The 22,165-nt window shown below is 35.5% G+C and overlaps 2 protein-coding genes across 2 annotated transcripts; both read right to left on the reverse strand.

Moving 5' to 3' along the window:
* Nucleotides 1–1,757: 1,757 nt before the first annotated feature.
* LOC126627041 (uncharacterized) lies at nt 1,758–4,199 on the reverse strand. The gene is made up of 3 exons (XM_050296461.1): nt 3,751–4,199; nt 2,699–2,847; nt 1,758–2,061 (listed from the first exon to the last, which is right to left on the reverse strand). The coding sequence occupies exons 1-3, from the start codon at nt 3,925–3,927 to the stop codon at nt 1,923–1,925; spliced, it is 465 nt and encodes a 154-aa protein (XP_050152418.1). The 5' UTR covers nt 3,928–4,199; the 3' UTR covers nt 1,758–1,922.
* A 3,051-nt stretch (nt 4,200–7,250) lies between these two features.
* Nucleotides 7,251–9,737, reverse strand: LOC126627386 (BTB/POZ domain-containing protein At3g05675-like). The gene is made up of 2 exons (XM_050296860.1): nt 9,312–9,737; nt 7,251–8,738 (listed from the first exon to the last, which is right to left on the reverse strand). Exon 2 carries the CDS (start codon nt 8,674–8,676, stop codon nt 7,381–7,383), a length of 1,296 nt encoding a protein of 431 aa, XP_050152817.1. The 5' UTR covers nt 8,677–8,738; nt 9,312–9,737; the 3' UTR covers nt 7,251–7,380.
* Between the last annotated feature and the right edge of the window lie 12,428 nt (nt 9,738–22,165).

Consider the following 22,165-nt stretch of genomic DNA (forward strand, 5'->3'; position numbering starts at 1 on the left):
GAGGTCATTTTCCAAATTTTGACGGTTTATTTATAACTTGGTAATCCAAATTAGTTCTCCGAGGGCTTTTTGGGTAATCCAAACATGTCTACAGTCATTACAGATCACTTTAGTCCAAGTTGACATATGAATATGACAACCCATTTTCCTATAGTTAATCACCACGAAATGAAATAGGATAATATTAGGGATGTCAAATTTTTAAACAAAATTTACAAACTAAATTATGTGTTTTTAATAGGAAGTAAGTACAGTAATCAACACTTAATAACAATAATCAATATTCACGTCATTTGGTTTGCAAAATTTAGTTTAAAAATTTGATCTCCCCTACTTATCCAATGAAATATATTGGCCATCCCAACTATTATTCTAGAATTTCAAAAAAAAAAAGGATAAAAAAGAGGTAGAAAAGAATATGGAAAGTGGATTTGAGTAATCAAATGTCGTTGGTGGATGTGTTGTGGTTTGGATTCTTGTGTGTTGTATTTTTGTGCTTAGGTTTTTTCAATGAACAAGATGTTTCCCAAACTTATCTCTCACATTTCTTGAGTTAAAACCACATAAGCATCCTTTGTTTTTGGCAATGCGTGAAATATCTGCCTGCCCTCTTTACATTCTTGCAGACCTATAATTCCCATAACCTAACTCATAGGATAAAGATGTATGCATTTCAAGGGGTGAGAGAAATGAGCGGTGTTATTATTGTACATGAAAAAAATTACGTACTTCAAATCTGCTCATCGAATGATGTGTTGGGCATGTCATTTTATAAATTTTATTTGATAAAACAACAAGGGTAAAGCGTGAGTATGACACCTTATTATGCAATTAGTCAAAATTGCTTTCACAAAAGCATGTGACCTCTTGTATTTTGGTCTTAATTATCTAATCCCACCACAACGATCACACTTTGTGTGAGAGTTTCCCTTACGAAACATGTCATACCCAAGTTTCTTTGGCATGGCGAATCATTTACTGAAAATATATGACCAAATATTTGGTGGTGGATGTAGCATTCAAGGGAGAATTTCATAGAACAGATCACTATCACTATGGCGTCCCAAATCACTAATGCAAGGTCATGCACAAGACTTTCTCCTTATGACCTTGTATTTGTGGTTCAAACGACTAAGTGCCAGTGAAACCGCTCCATCCACGTCCTTCTCGTAGCATCGCCCAATTCAAGGTGGCAAGACATTACACATAGATTCTTTGTCTAAAAGTGAAGATGCCTAACATCACGAGGTAGAATAGGAAGACGTTTGCGCTTGAGGAGGGCAAAAATTGAGAGATTATAAGAGTTAAATGTTGTAGTCAAACATACGATGGCTACATTTATAATTAAAATATGAGAACCCAAATTCAAATTCTCTTTTAACAACACACAATAGTCCAGAAATGTCATCTCAATAATCCCAATCTTGCCCAACAAGTAAGTCCGTCCCACCCAATAGGCCCTACAGACTTGGAAGAAAAAAAGAACCAAGATGGAGAGAGGTCCAGGGTCCATCTTCAATTATGTTTCTACAGCATTATCGTCAACAGGGACGGGAACCGGCCACGATTAGAAAAAATACACCCAAGGATTTTGAATCCTTGGGAGAATATAAATACGGGGTAACGAAACGTAAACTTTTCTATCCGGAAACAAATAAGAGCACTGAAACTCAGCAATGATAGCACTTACAAAGAGAAAATCAAATGCAGACATTTTGCCAGTCGCCCGTCTGGTTTGAATGCAACAGAGAGCAGCGGACGGGTAAAAAATTTCACTTCATCCAAAAAACAATACACTGTTTCCAGTTTCAACATTTCAACAGGGATTCTACCATTATGTCCGAATGCCAATATGATTAGACCAAGAAAACTCATATGACTAGACCAAGAAAACTATAGTCAAGCTTGATCGTTTAGAGAGATCAGTGATCAGCGTTGATTCCGAATATACGAACCTTGTGCATGTTTGGGAACTTTGCAACTACCAACACAAAAACTGCTAGCGTGTTAAAGATGAGCATTGGATTTTGATAGTCCGTCGTGTGTGAGGCTATCAAGTACCTGCCAAATGAAGATGATGGATGGGTAAGCAAAAGATGTCTTATTGAGTTAGAATTATTCGATACAGTAGCATCACACGTGAGAAAAAAGTTGTACATCCCATGAGCATTCTGGTCTAACATGTCTGAGTGCATTTCTATAATTCATAAGATCAAATTAAGCTAACCAACAAACGTGTGACATCTGTATAACAGCAATGTTGAATTACATGGTTCACTATATTCAGAAGCGCTCACCGATGGGACTTAAATTGAGGGACACTGTATTTAATGGTTAGACACAAGATGACTATTGTAATCAATGATACATTGAAGTGAATGCAGCCCTATATACATTGTCCCTCCCTTTAAGTCCCTTAAGTGAAATGGTGTCTATGTGCAAGGAGTGAGGATTATTGGCAAAATTCTTTAATTTACGAAGATTTGGGCTATTGGTGCTCCACACTCCCCACTGCCATGGAGTGGTACACGCAGCTATATGGTTGTTATTTGCACTTCCCCACAGGGCAGGGCAACCTTAGAAGAGACCATCAAGGGAGCACCGCTGATCTCCCCCTAATGACTAGAATTCATGCTTGCATTTTCAAAATCCAAAAAGCGATCTGCAAGGCTTATAAAGAAGAATTTCAAGTGCTTACAACACAACAGGCACAACAGTTAGAAACTTTCTGTTTCGAGTGAGTTGGTTGCCATTGTCTATTTGCTCCCACCATGTCAGTGCATTGTAGATACCCTGATCATCTGCAAATGGTGTTCCTTTCTTCCAGTGAAAAAAGTGATAAGTAACCTGAAGACAATCAGAAAACATGGTAATAAAGACATCAAATCCACCATACAGATCATAAGATAGATAACGCATACTCGACAACTGGTTAACCTCCAACAAGACATCAACTTTTTACTTTTCTCAAGACGATGCATAACAGATACTTATTACATAAAATCAGCTGCCCCAAATTTGAAGAGAGCTTCAACTCAACTCAATTAAAGGGTAGTGAGAACTCAATGAATTTTTCATTTATCAGTATGAAGTTTACAATTCCAAATTGCAATAACATTACGTGGAAACACACTGCCTATATTCCTCAGATAAAAGTTGTTCATTCCCCTGTACCCAATGCTCAGCAAAATCTGCGCTTCAGCATCCAGATGCATCCCCGTCTACAAACTAATTCAATACAATATCTCTTCGATTCTCCATCCACACTGGTTACCGATTTTGATTCTTTTGAGAGCATATTATTGAACAGAGACTTGTTTATCAATTCTACCCCATCTCTACTACAGAACTGAACACGAGAGTTTCTTCTCCTCCGCCTCCTTGTGAACTAAAAAGATTATACAACCATAAAGACCTATATAATAAAGTATATAACTTCCTAGATTGTTCACAATTTCATCTAATCAGTTAGAAATTCCCGCATCTTGTCTGGTGTTTAGAAATTTCTACAATTCGATTCAAACTTAACATAAAATTCACATTCAAGTACGATTTATTCAATGCTACTGAGTTCTTCACCAATCACAACAACCCTAAACCATTCGTCGATTCAGATTCACAATCACAATCCAAGTAATTAACCTAATCCACCACCATAATTAACTAAATCGAACTGGAAAAAATAAGCAGATTTTAAATCTTCGAACAAATAAACACAGAAGACTGAAGAGAAAGGAAGAGAGCAAATACGAGGAAGTGGGAGAGGTGGACGACGGTCCAGGCCATGCCGGGAGAGCAAGAGAAGAGGCAGAGAACGGTGAGCCACGAGAAAAACACCATAAGAATGTAGGTGGTCCAGACTCCGGGGTACGTGAACCACTCCGTGTTCCGATTCAGATCCGTCGGTCGCACCGCCGTTACGTACATTTTCCGATCCTTTTTTTTTTCAGGATTTTCTGAATTTTTTGGGATGATGAAACGAAATCAATTAACCGGAAGAGACTACGAGATGAAGATTAAGATTGATGACGACGATGATGGGAGTGTTAATAAGGAGCAGCTGCTCATCATCACCGACGTCAAAAACGAAAAGACAATTTGGGGAAGTTGCGTTGCAGGACGGATTGAGATTCGGGGGATTTTTGGGGTTGGCGACTTGGCGTGTTTTTTTTTTTTTTTTTTTTTGGGTTATTATTTATTTAGGAATTTAGAAAAAAATAAATGGAATTTGGGCGAAGCAGTATGATTGATGATGAATATTTTTAACGGTCGGTGATGGAGTTGGTGCGAAAAGATCCATTAACCTTACGTAACAATGTATACTATATTATATAAGGCTGGTTTGGTGGGCTCAATAAGATTAGACTTTAGGAATATGATTGAATTGACCAAGACATATAAGATAGGATTTATAACTCATATACAATGATAGGTTAGATAACCGATTTTATTATGAATTAATAATTTATCATATCTAGGCATGTTCATATCACATTTTGACATAATAAGCAACAGAGTGTACTCAAGTCTATTTTAATTAGTCACAACCTATCATAACTAACCCACCAAATAAGCTCATGAGAGTCTCATTCTCCTAGGCTTTAAGGTCCAAGAAAATTGTGTTCGCCTATAGTTTGATTTTAATCTAACGATTTACGATCATTTATTTTTAAGATGATGATATTCATACAATCATTTTTACTTCTTACACATATCATTTAGTTTCTGACCGCCAAATTGAATAAATTGTATATCAAGACTACCTAATTTTTATTGTTGTATTTTCTTCTTCCTTGGTAGATTCAGATGAAACAGTAGGCAATTTTGGACCATGAAGTTTAAGAAAAGAGTAAATTACATAGTAGCCCCTCAGGTTTGAGGTCTATTACAATCTCATACAACAACTTTAAAACATTTCACTTTCATACCTCCAATACCATTTTATTTCAAAATAACACCTCCGTTAGATTTTCCATCCATTAGTCTGTTAAATGCTAACGTGGCTGCCACATTTGTGCTGATGTGGCTGCCAAATGTGTGCCACGTGGCAAAAAATAATAATTTTTTAATTTTTTTTATAAAAAACCTAAATCTTCTAAATAAATTATAAAACCAAAAAAAAAAAATCAAAATAAAAAACCAAAGCCCACTTCGTCTTCCCTCCTTCCCTCCTCCCCCACCCCCCAAAACCCAACCTGCAACCTACAACCTAGAAGAAGAAGAGGAGGAAAAAAAAATCATCTTCATCTTCCCCGTGGCACCCATCGTGCACCCACCATTTTCCCTCCTCTACACACCCCACCGCACCCATCTTCTTACCCGTCTTCATCTTCTCCGCAACCCAGAAAACAAAAAAACAAAAAAAAAAACGTCAGAGACACCTCCCTGCAACCCATACCCCGCAAACCAAAACCCAGAAACTCTCCCACCCTTCCCCCCTCCCTTGACCCCAACGAACTCGACCCACCACCACCCTAGCCCAACCGGAAAAAAAATTCACTCTCTTCTTCCCACCCTAAATCACCCACCATGAACTCGAGCTCTCCGACCTCGTGCACTGGAAGCTCGCCCACGCAAATGGCTACCCCCCAAGGCTGCATCTTTTGAATCCCCTTTCCTCTCGATCCGGTCACGGCCTCCGACCCACCGCTCCTAATTGATGGGAGCTCGCATGCCCCGCTCCGAATCGACTGTGTTCCCGACTGGCTTGGGTTTAATTGGCATTTCTGAATTTTTTGTAAAGATGTGAAATTGGTGTTGCTTTTGTTTTGTTTGATGGATTTGGATAAACAAAGCAGGGGGTTTGAGGAGGAAGATGGCGGCGGCGGGACACAGGTGAACTGGAGAAGAAGGGTGAGGGTGACGGTTTGTAAGGGATGGGAGGTGTGGGTCTGGGGAGAGAGAAGGGATGGGAGGGTGAAGAGGGAGGAGATGGAGAAGTGGGTCGGGGGTTCCTGGGTTTGTATGGTTTTTTATTTTGATTTTTTTTTTTTTTGGTTTTATAATTTATTTAGAAGATTTAGGTTTTTTATAAAAAAAATAAAAAAATTATTTTTTTTGCCACGTGGCACACATTTGGCAGCCACATCAACACAAATGTGGCAGCCACGTCAGCATTTAACAGACTAATGGATGGAAAATCTAACGGATGTGTTATTTTGAAATAAAATGGTACTGGAGGTATGAAAGTGAAATGTTTTAAAGTTGTTGTATGAGGTTGTAATAGACCTCAAACCTGAGGGGCTACTATGTAATTTACCCTTAAGAAAACGACACTAATATCATAAGTACATTTTTGTTAGTCCACCCAAAAATTTGTTATGTGGAGAGATTTTCAATGTATTTGATACACAATCTGGTACACCTATTATCATAACACAATTAAAGAAAGACTAAAAAAATGGGAGTTTTAAAACAAAACATTCCCGGTACTGTTCATTTTTAACGAAAAACTACATTTTTACCTTTAACTGTCACTATTCACTATAACTTTAAAAATGACTTTCCATTAAAAGAGAATTTTTTTTTTTTACTTTTCATTAGTTTTCTTAAAAAATTTTGTCCTTACTTATATTATGACACGAATGGTACTCAACTATATTTCGGTAACATGGAAAAATCTTTGTTTTGCGCCCCACCTACATCCTACAATGTTTCTAACAAAAATGAATTATGATTATTAAAAAGATGTGTGTTTTCAAAATATTCTTTGTTTTGTTTTTATGTTTTTTTATCAGCAGACACGTTTTGCAGCCGTATTTATTTGAAAATATGTTTGGAGGAATTGCTTTTTATTTTATACAAATGATAGCTTAATAGTTTAAATTGTTAGTTGTTATAGAAAATAAAGATCGAATCCTGCACCAAGGTACATAAACATTATTTTTTTTAGCATTAATAAAATGAACGAAGAAATAAAAGGAAACAATTGGATGTTCATTATGATTTGCGTCAACATTTTCTTTTTTGTTAGAGGATAGCCTTCACATAACAATTCGTAATTTAATACTTGAAAACTGGACTTATATTTATTAGAGGCAGTTGATTTTCTCTCACTCTCTTTCATTATTATTTTTTGTTAGAGGATCTTTTAAACGTATTTTTCTAACGTTGACACTTGCCGAACGGCTCCATAATCCAAGACGCTAGTTGTTCAACATCACTTACCCATGTACAAACTGAAGCATTCTACAATGTCAAAATACAAGAATAACATCATATCATTTGCTTGTGTTGTGGGGGAGAGTAAATTACTAAATTGTGATGCTTGGAAAATATATTGATATAAAGCTCAATTTTCATCAAAGACCAATTAATGCCCTTCCTATTTGAACAGAATATTAATTTGACAACATATAAGGAGGCCAAAGCAAAAACTTTTCAAAGGCTAACAGTTGCATTGCCAGCCCCATCCAATCCCTCCACTAATCTTCTCTTTGCAGACTTCGTTCTAAAACACCAGACCTCGAAGGCCTCGCTCAAGTCCGGGTACTGGACCTGCTCGGCTCCCATCCAGTCTGCCAGAATGTCCGCTTGATCATTTGACGGCAATGCCAGCACCAAGGTCACCATGGCCCCTTCAATGCTCTGGCACAAGTCTTCACTCATCTTGTATGGAAAGCCCGTCTCCTCGCTGCCCTTTGAGTCCAAGAGCGGTTTCATCTTCCTTATATAAGGCAGCCATGTCTTTAGTAACGAGACGCGGATTGGAGTTGGAAGAATCACATTGCCATAGCCAACTGCTTCCAAGACTTTAGCAGTCACTTCTATGAGCTTGATTTTCAAACCCCACATAAAAGAATCTAGTTTCTTATCCTCGATTACTCCTAAAACGTTACTTGAGCTTTCAGCCCAGTTGGATACGAAATCCTTCGTCAAATCCATCTTCCCAAGTATGTTAAACATCCACTCAAGATCAGACAAACTATGCAATATTTTCTCCTCTGCCCTATCAGATACAAGGTCAGGCTCCAAAAGTAGGGCAGACAACTCCTTTTCAAACGTCGAATAAATCTGCAATAGACCCATTCTCAGCACTGATTTTACTTCATCATCAGCTGTGACCAACGGTGCATCGTCATCTTCTCCTAACATGAATTCAACTTGTTCTTGGGCACAAGTCTTAAGCTCGTTACCAAATGGAGGGCATGGTTCGGAAATGGATGTGGCAACGCGAACCGCTGAGACAAAAACGTTTTTGGTGGCAGCTAAATCAACAGGTTGGATCCTGGCTAATATCGGCATAGCTATTGGACCCAAATTTGAAACTGCTTTTAGGATAAGTTCCTCTTCTTTGTCCTCCCAAGGAACAGCCTCTAAGTACTGGATGCAGCAGCGTGCAATCTCTTCGCACTGGAAGGCAACTGCTACCTGAAGAATACCAAGTGCAGATTTAACAGAATCCAACGAGTCCGAAATTGAGTCTGCTGGAAGATAAAGCAGCTTCAACAGGTTGACATGGTGATCGTGGTTAACCTCTGAGCAATGTATATTGATGCAATCACTACAGCTCGGATGAGAAAGCCGGTTGGCAAAGTACTGGCTCCTATTTATCAGAACAGAGGAGTGGGAATAGAACCGTTTCGGTATCCCTTCTCTATTCTTCAAGCATATAACAACGTCACTAGTTTTCCGATCACCAAAACTGCAGGGCTTGGTCTGTAAAGCTTCGTCCATGTGCGCGAACAACGCTCATGCTTTAAGCAATCGAAACAGCAAAAATTCGGAGTCGTTTCCAGCTGCAAATTAAGATTTTCTTAGATACTCGGCTCACATAACCTAAACAAACATCAACATAATGCATATAAACTTGCATATTGTATACAATTGTATGCAATGATCTATGTCACCAACTGACAACAATCTTCTTAATTTTTCAGTATCCAACATAGTTAACAGATAATCATTACTTAATCAAACCCACGGATAAGAAACAAGATTATTGCAGCTAGAAAGCACCTCAATTAACCAAACAACTCAGGATTTACTTAACATAAACGATTCGATTAAATCAAATTAACAAATCCCTGGTTGGATTCCGTAAGCTAGTAATGATAATAGTGAACTAAACACACACTAAGAACTAAACCCAAATATGGCTCCAATAAAATAGAACAATTCTTGATTTCTCACAGGCCACAGGTAAATATTACTAAATAATTAAAACCCATCAAATTTATCCAATCCCCTTTCAATTATTTGGAGCAAAATATTCAAAGTTCCAATCTTTTTTTATTGCCCTCAAATAAAAATTCCACTTTTGCTTTTCAAATTGGTAATTCTGAAAGAATACATAAACAAATAAAACTCACCTTTAATTTTATCAACCGCAGAAATGGATCTGCAGTGTTCCAGTGCAAAATTGAATCTGAATTTTGCTGCAATTCAGAAGGGTTAAAAAGGCGCAGAAGAAGCCCTCCATTGGAGGCTCTGATTTTTTGAGTTGAGCTTTTTCAGTGGTGAGAGCTCCGAGGAAGACGAAAGCTTTGGAGTGAAGGGCAAAAGTTTACAGACTGACCCAATGGCCCTTGTGTATGAACTGTAATTTAGGATGACGTGCTGCAACAACAAGAAGGTATAGGAGGAAATTAATATGAATTTGAAGGGCAATTTTGTGCAAATAAACATGGGGCATTAGTTCACTACCCTATATTGGGGAACAGTTGTTTGGTGGAGACAACGTTATTTGTATCTGATTGGTTCTTTGCATCAACTTGGCAAATTGGCAGTGCCCACTTGCTCTTTTCTTAAAGGATGAATGATTTCATAGCTACTTTACCTTGAAGTAATCTTGTTCGGTTCTTTATAGGTAAGGAATCACTTGTTTCATCTAACGTACGGATCACAAATATTCAAAAGCAACTCATTAAAATCACGAAAAGAAAAGAAAAATTCATATACAAATATCAAATTCCTTTTTCTTGCAATCTTGTAAGATTTTTTATAGATACCAATTGAAGCGTGAAAGGTCTTGGGAGAGATAGGTATACTGCTATAGCTGACTAACAAGCTCTTTGAATAAGATTTTAAAAACAAGGAAGATGTCAAATGAGTGGCAAAAAAACACTTTGATGCATCTACAAGAATGAGGATGACATACAAAATTGCATGAACTAGAGGGGTATTAAATTAATGAATCGTACAATTAAGCTTTAGGAAAGAGTAATTGGTCATAAACTTAGGCAAGAGGCACCGATCTAGACAATCGATTCGGGTTTATGTCAAGGTGCTCAATTACGAAGGCTTCTCTTATGAAGATCTATAGAACGATATAGAGATATATAAAAGGATTTGCATATGGTTTTTATAGATATGGAAAAAGCGCATGATAAGGTCCCAAGTGAAATTCTTTGAATGATTCTAGAGAAAAAAGGTGTACGAGTAACATATATTCAGACAATAAAGAATATGTACGATGGAGTAAGGACTGTAGTGAGAACTCATGAAGAACAAACTTAAAGCTTTCCCATAACCATAGGGTGACACCAAGGCTCAACATTTTAGTCCTTACCTTTTTGTATTAGTAATGGATGAGATAAGAGGACATTTTCAAGATTATATCTCATGGTGTGTGCTTTTCGCATATGATATAGAGTTGATAGGCAAAATGCAAAGTTTAACCTTAGCAGGAAATGTTGGAATCTAAAAGTCTTTCAATCCAATGGAGGTCCAAATGAGATAGGAGTGAGGATCAGAGATCAAAAGGTACCAAAGATTGAACAATTCCAGTATCTTGGATTTATCTTGCAAAAGAAGGAGAATTGGATGGAGATCTCAACCGTAAAATACAAGCTAAAAGGATGAGTGGAACAATGTATCAGGTGTGTTGTGCGATATGCCACTACAGCTCAAGGGAAAATTTTATACGACGGTAATTAGGCCAACAAAACTTTATGGCAAGGAATATTGGGCGGTAAAGCATCAACACATGTAAAAAATAATGTAGCGGAGATGAGAATGCTTTGTTGGATGTGTGGCCACACGAGAAATGATAGGATTAAGAACAATGATATATAAGGTAAAGTAGGAGTGCCCCAATTGAGATAAGATGAAAGAAAATCGGTTAAGGTGGTTTGGACATGTGAATCGAAGATCTGCAAATGCTTTGGTTAGAAAAATGCGATTATGGAATAGAGGGTCAGAGCAAAAGGGGTAAATGAAGACCTAAGAGGACTTGGAAAGACACTTTAAAAAAAGATATGGAGTACTTAGAGCTAACGGAAAACTTGGTGCAAAACTGAATATAGTAACGTTCTAAAATTCAAACAGTCAACCTAGTGGAATAAGACTTTGTTGTTATTGTTGGTACATTTTAGTATCATAGTGTGGCAGGCTTAATCACATCTACTAGAGGGAGGAATATTTACATTCGAAAGTTATTGACTAGCTATTCTTTACTAAAATTTCTCATCCACAATGTCAAAAGAGGTAAAAGGTTCGACTTCCATGTCCTACACATATCAGAAAAGAAAGTTCATAAAAATTTGTGTGATCTTTCGGTTTTTTTGACCTTCTTAACAAACAAAGCATGTTTTTCGTATTAAAAACAGAAATGGATGGAAAGCCTCGGACAAGAATGAAGCGCATGCCAAATTATTAAATAATACTTTAAGAAAAAGATCGAATTTGTGATAACGATCATCAATGCGTAATCACAATAGACTTCATTTTTACTTATTAATTAATTGTATGTAGCTAGAGAGAAAAGAGAAACTCGCACCTAGCCGCCTACTCATGACTTTAGCTTCATTGGTCGGCCGCAACCATCACCTTCCTCTTCCTTTTCCCTTCCCTTTTTCTTTGTGGTTCTTTTGTCCTAACATTTTTCACCGGTCTTCATTCGGCTTTAGCTGCATGGGCGGTGTTGTTGCGACAAATAACAACGTATGGTTTTGTAATCTAGCTATAGTCAAGTTGACTTACGTATATTTTCATTACATATTTGTCGTGTTATGTTGATTTGTGATCGAGCCTGCATGGTTGCTAATGAAATTTTATGAACTCAATTAGTTCATGATCAAGGGCAAATCTATTAAGGGACTTAGGTGGTCCCGGAACCAACCAGAAGCTCGGATAAGTGGCTATGAGAACCTCCGAGAACTACCCAAGTAGCGACGACTGCACTGCAGATTTTGCAAACCAGAAGCATAAGAAGAGTACTATTTTTTTTTTCAAAAAATAAAATGACTTTACCAAAACGACGTCGTTTTGAGCCAAGCCCCATCTATAATAAAAAAAAAATTAAAAAAAAAAATCAACCTTCTTATTAAGCCACATGAGAGCCTTATCTTTTTTAATTCAAATAAAGAAAGAGAGGTTCGAATGATTGTTTCCTCTACCCCATACCTCCAGACTTCACTTCACCCAATCCCATTTCATTCACTTTCGAAATTCCAATTGGCTAATTGGCTAAATGGCTATCCCCACACAGCCAATCCCAGGCCACCACAGTCTCCTCTCCACGACCACCACCTGGTTCACTTCTCTTCACCACCATTTAATCCCCTTCTAAATTTAAGAAAGTTTTATATTTTAGTCTAAATTAATCAAATAAGATATTAAACTTATAATAGATTATAGTTATTGTTAATTTGTCATAACCTTTTGCAATTGTTTGGATCATTTGTTTTGTTGGTTAGTTCATATACATATTTTTTCGCTTCATCAGTATGATTTTTTGTTTTGATTAATTAATATATGCAAAAATTAGAAGTATGGTATGATATTATAAGCAAAAATCATCACCGATTAGTTTGGACAATTCTATTTCATATAGCTCAACTCCAATTTTGGACAGTTCCAAACCTATTCAGGATAGTTCCACTCCATTTCAAATAGTTCCAATCTGATTCCAGATAGTTCTACTCCACAACAAAACTGGTTAGAAATTTATGTAGATAATCTTGATAGAGACCTTGGAAAGAGAATTCCAATGAAGGATTAGTCTCCAAATATTCGAGATGAGGTTCGAAGAGAATATATATTGATGGGGCCTTATAGAACTAACCATTGTGATTTTCCATTCACATTTTCAAAGTATGAAACCTCTTGTGGACAAATTTAGTCTTTGTAGCTTGTAATGTTGTTTGTACAAATATTTTGAATGAAAAGTTAGTAGTTTATCGTTTAATTTTTCGATGTTATTTTCGTCTAATTTCTTGAGAGCTTTTATATTAGGACAACATCGAATGTGCAAGATGTTCCCAAATTTCATGAAAGACCTTTGCAATTGAATGTCAAAATCTATACTTTTACTATGAGGGGGATTCTGGATGCTTGTTAATGGTCATGGCATCGTCATCTAAGCCTCAGCTAATAAGTCTGCTTGCTCTTCTTCTCATCTTCCTCCACCTCTCCCTTCTTTCCATTGTGCATGCAGACCCTCACGGCACTTCTCTCTCCTCAGCATCTCATACAGTTCGATAATTACGTTTTTGCCCTTGTATTATATTCCGAAATTCTGAATACTGCATTTTTTTCCCCTTCTGATATTGCAGAAAGTGATCTTTGTAATTACGATGACGATTCCGATCTGGATGATGTTGCTCCAAACAAGTACAAGCTCGACGACTGCGTTTGAGTAGCAGGGAATGCAAGGACACATGGGACTGCGGCCCTGTGTGCAGAGACATGGGAATATTGAACCCTAATGCCATCAAATGTGTTGTTCCCAACCAAGCTGGTGGAACTGGAAAACTTTGCTGTTGTCTTCCTCCTACTGAACCCAATCAGATACCTACCTTAATCACCTTTTTACATCAAAACCCTGACTTCAACGTTGTTTTGTAATAAAGATAATTAAGGTGAGGATTTTCATTTCTCCTAGATGCTTAATTTATTTGAATTTGCATGAGTATGTATTAACTTGCAAAAGATTATTGTTTGATAAAACTTTGATTAGAGTCTGACGCAATGCGCCAAGTGAAGTAATAATTGATTAAATTTCGCCGTTAAGGATGCAAATTCATTACAGATGTTGATCGACTTGGGCTTTGGCAGTTTTGGGTCCTTCCGCCCAAGTTACAATCATGTCGAGTGATGCAACTTTGTTACTTTTTTGTGACATATACTACCGGCATCCTACCATAAGCTAATCTAAATTGTGGGAAAGGAGACTCAAACTCCATGCATAAGGGAAGCACATCGACTTTGACCAATGTAGTTACGCTCATGTCTACAAAACATTTTGTTACCTTTACGGCATGCTTAGATAATTGGGTGCCCAAATCACTAAAGAGATATTTTTCAAACCTTTATCCCAAAAAAGCACCTAAAAGCTAATCAGTTTGTCCATGGGCCTAATAATCATGCCCAAAAAAAGTCATGGGCCATTTCAAGCCCATTTCCAATTTACTCGGGAGAAGCATACCATAGGCAGATAAAGAGGATTTCGCACGTGCGAAGCCGAAGTCGGAGGAAATGACAAAACTAGACACCCCTTCTGGCTTCTACTTCTGTTCTGCCCCTTCAGATGGAAAAAAGAGACCTTGATTACGTCAATCCGCATCATCAATACCTGACAGGGTCATCATTCCACCCGGCATGGTACAATGACGTGGCAGACACTGGTCCAGTGTGGCCCCCCACAACCTACGCTGGTCCCCCCCCTTCTCGTCCTCTCTTCTCCCCAGAGAGGAGAGACCACACTGACTAATCAGAGGTTGCAAAAATATGAAGAAAAGCATCTGAACCGTCCAGTTACTTGTTCCCCATATCGCCGGCACTCGCCATCTCAAAATAACTGCCGTCTGATTGACGCGTCCATCAACATCGTCCGGCCGCCACGTGTCCGGCAGTAAGCAAAAGAGAATAATATGTTTTCGATGCACCAGAGTGATGATCCTTAGAATAATTTTAAATTGTGATTGGAATACAAATGGTACATCACGTATTTTAATGGAAGTGATGGAAAATTTTACTTTTTAAGTTATTAACTTTTTAACACATATATCACACAATTTATATAATGACACATAGTGTACCACTTAATGTACATGTCACATCGAAAATTCTCTCATGGTCCATATAGGCTTTTTGTGTGGCCGATTGATGGCAACCACTCGGAGTCGTACCACAACTCAAAACGACAATGGTGAAAACGGCTTGCAAAAGACCTTCACTTTAGCAAATTAGGGTTTGAAAAGCATTAGGAGAGGGTAAACCCTAATTTGTTTGGAGTGTGAAGTTAAACTAAACATTAGGGAAAGCTCTATGAAACTATCCAACCCTAATACTAACGTGGAATATGAATTTTGTTAAGCATAATAGTCATGCGCATGCAGAATACTAAGTAGTATGTTCCTATAAACTTTTTAGTATGAGACTAACTCATCAGGACGAAGTTACGAAACTATGAAGGGTTGTACATATAATGTGTGATGAAAGGGCGGTGATCTTGATGTTGGCTAAGCATGTGTACTTGGGAAAAAAAATAGTTCAGAAGATTACGTTCATTTCAGTAAAGTTTGAAACTCTGGCTTTATTTCTACGATCTGTTAAACCCTTGTGATTAATTAGTAGTTTTTTTTTTGGGAGACTTTGGATGCGGTCCCTAGTTATGAATAGTCTTTGACTGAAACCTTGTTGGTTTTCAATTTTTGATCCAAGTCCCTGAAATTAATTGATAATTTATTTCTATGTACGTTACTATATTTTTTAAATTAAAAATTAAAATTTATAGTTGTTTATAGTAATGAGATTTTAAATAAAAAACCATAATTTGTGGGATTAAAAATATTAAAATATAAATATACTATTGTGTGTGTGTGTGTAAACATGGGTACATTCATAAAAAATAACCAAAAAATTATTGTATCAAAACATGGATACATTCTTCAAAATGGGTACATTTAGCAAAAATAAAAATGGGTACAAATAAATAAAAAAATATGGGTACAATACAAATAAAACTTTAAAAAATATGGGCACAAAAAGAAATTAATATATGGGTACAAATTAAAACTGAAAGGAAAATTGGTACAAATTAAAAAAGGGTTGCAAATTAAAAATGGGTACAAACTAAAAATAAAAATATATGATAAAAAATTTAGCCATAAATATAAATATACTAATTGTAATATTTTTAATATTAAATGAATATATTTAGAAATAAAAAATATTTTATTATTGAAATAATTAATGATATTATTAATACAAAGGACCTTGATCAAAAATTGAAAAGTAATAAGGTTTTAATCAATAGAGTAGTAAAAATAAGGATGAAAACCTAATTACTCCTTTTTTTTTTTTGAACAAACGATATTATCTACACTAAGAATGAGAGAGGTGGAATTAGTCTTATAAGGGGCTAGTGCAATATTTGCATTACATTACTTTCATTAGTATGTACTAATCACTACTGTATATTCTTCTACTAATCATCACAATATTTCACAAATAAATAAATAAATCATCAAAATAATTACACTATGGCTCTAACCTATCAAGGACTTGGCTAGAAGAGAATAGTTTTGGAATTGCTCTCCACCTCCAATATAACGTTGAAAATTCCAAGTCTTATAATTATGAAGCTAGTATATATTATACAGCTCAAGCCGTATAATAATAACAATTAACATTCATCATATATTAATATTATCCAGCAATCATAATATATATAGTGTAAGTGTGATGTGTGTGTATATATAACTAATTAATTGTTAGAATTGTGTGTAGTTTGTGAAAGAGGAATCATGTGGCGTTCAACCCAAGTCATGACCAGCCGGAACACAATTCACAATGGTTGTGTAAAAAAATGAGGAGAGAGAGAGAGAGAAAGAGAGAGAGACATTCTCTGGTGGAAAACAGTAGTGTAGTGGAGAAGGGGGTGAAAAAAATGATTGTCGGATGCTGTTTTTGGGTAATCGGGTAAAACCGTAAAAAGGGGGCCTAAATCTGGGGAGAGAAAGGGCCAGCGGGACTTTTGTTTTGTTTGTTTGTATAGAAGGTGGGGGTCCTCGTGGCTCTGGGGGTGGGGGTCGGAGGCTGGACCTGTGGACCTGCCTTTTGCTTGCTGATATGGGGAGGAAGGAGAGACCATCTTCTTGATTAAATCAACATGATCATGATTGGATTATTAGTCGTGCCTCAATGGAGTTTTTAAGCTCTCGAGCTTTTGTTAATCAATGCAAATTAATGCAATTGTTACTCTTTACCTTTGTCATCTACTCTTTCATTCAAAAGCTCTATCATTTCTTTCTTTCCATCTATATTCATAGAGACGAAAGACAAGAATCCAACTCTTATAAAGAAAGTCTTGTAATAGTTTGATTCGAAAATGTAATGTTACTTATATACACATCTTTAGAGGTCTACATGAGTGTATTGGAGGTGGTTTGCCAAATTTTTCGAGTTAGCCATTAGATTTTTGGTGTTCGTCAACTTTTTTATTTCATGCTGAAAAAGCTTATGTTTTTATTTGGTTAACTTAGCAAGTATATTTACTCAATTTCCACAACAAAGAGAATATTGTTTTGTTAACTAAGGAATGGATAATAATAACAAAGTTTTACTCTTGATCTCTCTATTTTAGGATAGTTTTGAGGGACTTTCAATTCCTAAGTTTGAGGGCAAGTTAGTAAATGAATGAACTAATATAGGAGATTAGAAATGCGCTTTATTAGGAACGATACAAAGAAATTATGTAAGAGATTTGCAAATCACACTACTCGGAAATGATTATGTAGTACATTTATAACTTCGTTGTATATTTCTTCCTCACTTAACCTCAATCCTTTGAAACTTAGAAGTTGGTCACCCAAACATAACCTTAATGTACTCGTAGCACTTACAAGCCTTCATTAATACAGTAGTTTTCTTCTGTTGAAGTACCACAAGTATCCAAATTGAACTGGTCAAAATAATAGGGTTTTACCAATGGGTCATGGACTTTATTTTGTTTCCTCACATTTTCAATTTGGTCTATGTGTTTTCAATTTGAGAGCTTATGTAATGGTACACATCATAATAGATTAACATCAAATTAAGAAAAAATGAACTAAAATTAGATTAACGTCAAATTAGATAAACCGACCCAGCAGAGGCAGAGGCACTCTAAGGCCACCAAAGGCCTATGCCTACCTTCACTAGGGTTCCCCCTAAGTTCCTAACTAACCTTTCTAAATACTTTTGTATTATATATATATATATATATATATATTTTTTTTTTTTATAAACTTAATATTATACTTCTTTTAATTTATACAAAACTCTTAATTTCTATTCACCAATTGTTCAAATAAGAGGTTTCTTTTTTTGTTTCAATCCCAACAGCACTCATCCTAAAAATAAATTTAAAATCTTATTTTATAAACAAATCAATAATTCTTAAAATTCAAATATGAAAAAATATTCTTTTACATTGCCAACAAAAGAATAATAAACTTTGACTTTTTCTTTGCTTCTTGAATGTTATATATTTTGTCTGTGTTCTTTTTAGCTTTTTACTAAATTTTTGAAATTTCATATATTTTGTTCACCAAATTCCCAATCCATTCTTCTCATTTTTTGTTCAAAAATTCTCAATCTATTCTATATTGACTTGGGGTGATGCTAAAGATAGCATCTACTTGAGCCTTATTTTAAGACCGCATGATTATATAACAGTTAACGATTGGACTATTTCTTTAAATCACTAGAGAAGGAATCCAGTCATCAACGGTTCCACATTATGTGGTCTCCAAAATATGGTCTAAAAACTTAGTATCCGTAGCATTTCTCATTGACTTGATATTGAAAGGTTAATTCTCTTAATCCTCTTTAATTTTTTTATTAATTACTTTTATATTGACTTGAGAATGGAAGGTTAACTTCAACATAGAAAATACAATTAGAGCCTCAAAACATTTAATTAGCTCACAACTCCAAGCATGTAATATTATACTCTCTTGTAAATTATGTGAGGCCCTTCCTCACCTAAAATCCTATCTCCACCATTGAACTGACCAAAATCTTTAATTTGATGAAACACACCAAGTATGAAATTAGTCAAGTTCAAACAAAACAGAAAGTGATAAAAAAAAATACAAAATAAGAATTGGAAATTTAACTTCCCCCCTCCAAACTCATTTTTTCTAGCCTCTAGCCCATCATATAATATTTATCCGAATAAAACCCAATGATTAGGATCCAACTAAGCAACTTACCAAATAAAGTTTGTGTGTCCATTTATATATATATATATATATATATATATATATATATATATATATATTTTTTTTTTTTTTTTTTTTTTTTTTTGGATCCCTAATATACACCATCTAAGCCAGTATGGAAAGTTCTTGTAATTTTGTTTTAATTGATCACGTGCATTGAATTTGGCAAGGTCTTGTAGCCATAAAATATGGTTCTACATGGAGGAATTAATTTGGATTTTTTTTTTAATTTCGACAATAAATTTCAATTTGAATATACCTAATTTACGGTTTATTTTCAACAATATCTATAGTTTAGTTTTATGAAAACAATATCTATTGTTTAATTTTATACCTCCGGTATAATTACATGAAGATAGTTTACCTACTATGAAAATTAATTTTTTTTTAAAAACCAATATCTATTGTTTAATTTTATGAAAATAATTTACCTACTGTATAATTACATGAAAAAATTTACCTACTATGAAAATTAATTTTTGAAAACAATATTTATTGTTTAATTTTATGAAAATAATTTACCTACTGTATAATTACATGAAAATTAATGTGTCTACTTTTTTAATTTGTAACAAAATTAATTTACCTACTTCTTTTTATGGTATTAGTATACATAAATGTAGAATATATGTCTGTATATATTTGATCTAATTAGGTTTTGGATTGGAGGAGTTCACACAAAATTAAAAATATATTAAACAAATTAAATGTCTAAAAGAAATGTATAAGAGATTTGGTGGCATGATTTTGTAAATAAACACACATTCATGGACATCTTTTATCCAACATGACATCATATTTAAAATTTGGGTTTTATTTAGAAGTTATAATATATGTGGGTTTTTGTTTGAGTTTAAGTTTTGTAAGAGCTTAAATCTAAAGAACCCCCCACCTTCGATCACTAGCTAGCTCTCAGTCTCCAATACTCTCCACCTCACTGAAGGCTGTGTAACCCTCGACGGTCCATGATTCTATAGATGCAGTAACCCAAATGTGAAAACTGACCACACGGTGAGCCATCAAAAACTATATATCCCATTTGTCATCATTTTAACTTTTACTGTTTTACATGCCCACAGTTTTACGTGGCCTTTAGACCTCTGTTTGGCGGTTGTGTGAACAAAAACGATAAACCAAAAAATAGAGATATATTTAGTAATCATAATGCCAACTTTCCCTAGCTACCCAGACATCTAAATGCTGCATTTGATCATTTTTTGGTAACCTAATAATTATGCGTTTCCTCTGTGAAACCCTACATATATGCAAAACCTAACGACATGAAACGATATGTTGCCAAATCTGTGTTTTGAGTTGATTTGAACAGGAAATGAAGTGAGGTTTTAAAGCCAGAGATTTTGCTCTGAGTTTGCCTTTCGTATGGCATTGTATTCCTCTTTTGATGGTAACGTGAGAGGGAGGTTATAAGATTATCATTTATTTATGCTGCACTTTTATTGGACAATATAAAGCTTATGTGGCAGCTCTCTCTCTCTCTCTCTCTCTCTCTGTCAAATGCTGTGTCAGCTTAAAGCTTCCACTAAAGCACCGAGATTCCTTGTATGATTGACTTTTCCAAGAGAAAATCCATGATGAAATTTGGACGAGGACAAAATCCCATCTTCCTTTTCCTTGGACTAAATGACACCAAGAACCCTAATCGGGGTTGAATGGTTGGAGCAGACGAGCCAAGAACCCTAAATTTCTCTAAATCTAGCATCTTATACCACTTGAATTCTTGTTTGATTGTATAATGAATATTATCTCGTAAGGTAACAGTACACTGCATATGTTCATGAATTCTACATGTTAAATTTGTTTGTGTGCGTACATTTTGTGTCGGCATTAAAACCAAAAAAAAGAAAATAAAGAGATAAACTTTGTGATTGATTTCATTCACAGCTGTTACTTTAACAAAAGTTATCCCAATTTATCTTAAAGAAGTCTCAGCCTTTGTAAGATGAGAATCTATAGCAATGAGTACATGTTATTACCTAAAATGATTAACTTATTTATTTAGAACATACTTTAGTCAGTGCTACTTAACAATAATTAACATAGGTCAAAATCACAATTCAAATTTACTACCTAGCATGCATGTTATTCTCTGCAGAAAAGGGATCATCTCATCGTTGACAAAGAAAGACGTAAAGCAGGTCGATTGCTATTTAGCTTAGCATATTCAAAAGAATAACAACCTTTTGCAGCTACAGAGCAAACTGTTCTACCTAATAAAACCCACACCAATTTTCCTCAGTAAAATTAGTTGGGAAAATGGTTATATATGTGTGTGTGCGCGCGCGCAGGGACAATCAGTTCAAAATAATACAAATACTCTAGTTGCAAGATAGCTTAAGACCGGAAAACATTTGTATCCATTAATGGAGACTATTCTGAATTATTGTTTGCAGTCAATTTGCAAGCCAAAACTTGAGAAAATATTAGAAACCACATGTGCCACTCATATATTTGTAAGGAACATAGGCTATGAATAAAGATGACATAATTATATATATGGACTTGTATCACCGCGAGGAGGTCTAACATTCACACTGAATCCTAGTCGATCGAAGATACTCAAAGCTGCAAGATAGAGCTAGCATTGAAAAATAATTTATATTAATTAATAGAGGCTATTGTTGAATTATTGTTGCAACTAGCTTCCAAGTCAAAACTTGAGAAATTTAGAAATGCCAATCTCATATGCCAGTGCCACTGTTATATGTAGGGATCAACATAACATTATGACTATAACGAGAAGGAGCCAGATATCACGATTGGAAGTATTATATATGATATATGACAGTTAGCATTACAAATGGAGTCCATCGAATTCTCTTATGTGCCTCATTGCTGCAACAAGGCGGCTCATTCCGTGGCCTCGTTCTTATGCAGGATGGGGCGTACTCATACATCCGGTTTGTTTTTCGTTTTTCCTTGAATTCTTATTTGATATTCTTGTTGAAGACATAAACTTATCTATTCGTCTTTGATGCAATGAAAATCTATCGTTG

Source organism: Malus sylvestris, chromosome 6 (genome assembly GCF_916048215.2).
Source record: "Malus sylvestris chromosome 6, drMalSylv7.2, whole genome shotgun sequence".
Lineage (NCBI taxonomy): Eukaryota > Viridiplantae > Streptophyta > Magnoliopsida > Rosales > Rosaceae > Malus > Malus sylvestris.

Coding starts and splice junctions, on each gene's coding strand:
- LOC126627041 (XM_050296461.1), bottom strand. CDS start 3,927: ATGTACGTAACGGCGGTGCGACCGACGGATCTGAATCGGAACACGGAG. Junction 2,848..3,750: donor TCCACCTCTCCCACTTCCTC/GTATTTGCTCTC, acceptor GATTGTCTTCAG/GTTACTTATCACTTTTTTCA. Junction 2,062..2,698: donor ACTGTTGTGCCTGTTGTGTT/GTAAGCACTTGA, acceptor TTCATTTGGCAG/GTACTTGATAGCCTCACACA.
- LOC126627386 (XM_050296860.1), bottom strand. CDS start 8,676: ATGGACGAAGCTTTACAGACCAAGCCCTGCAGTTTTGGTGATCGGAAA.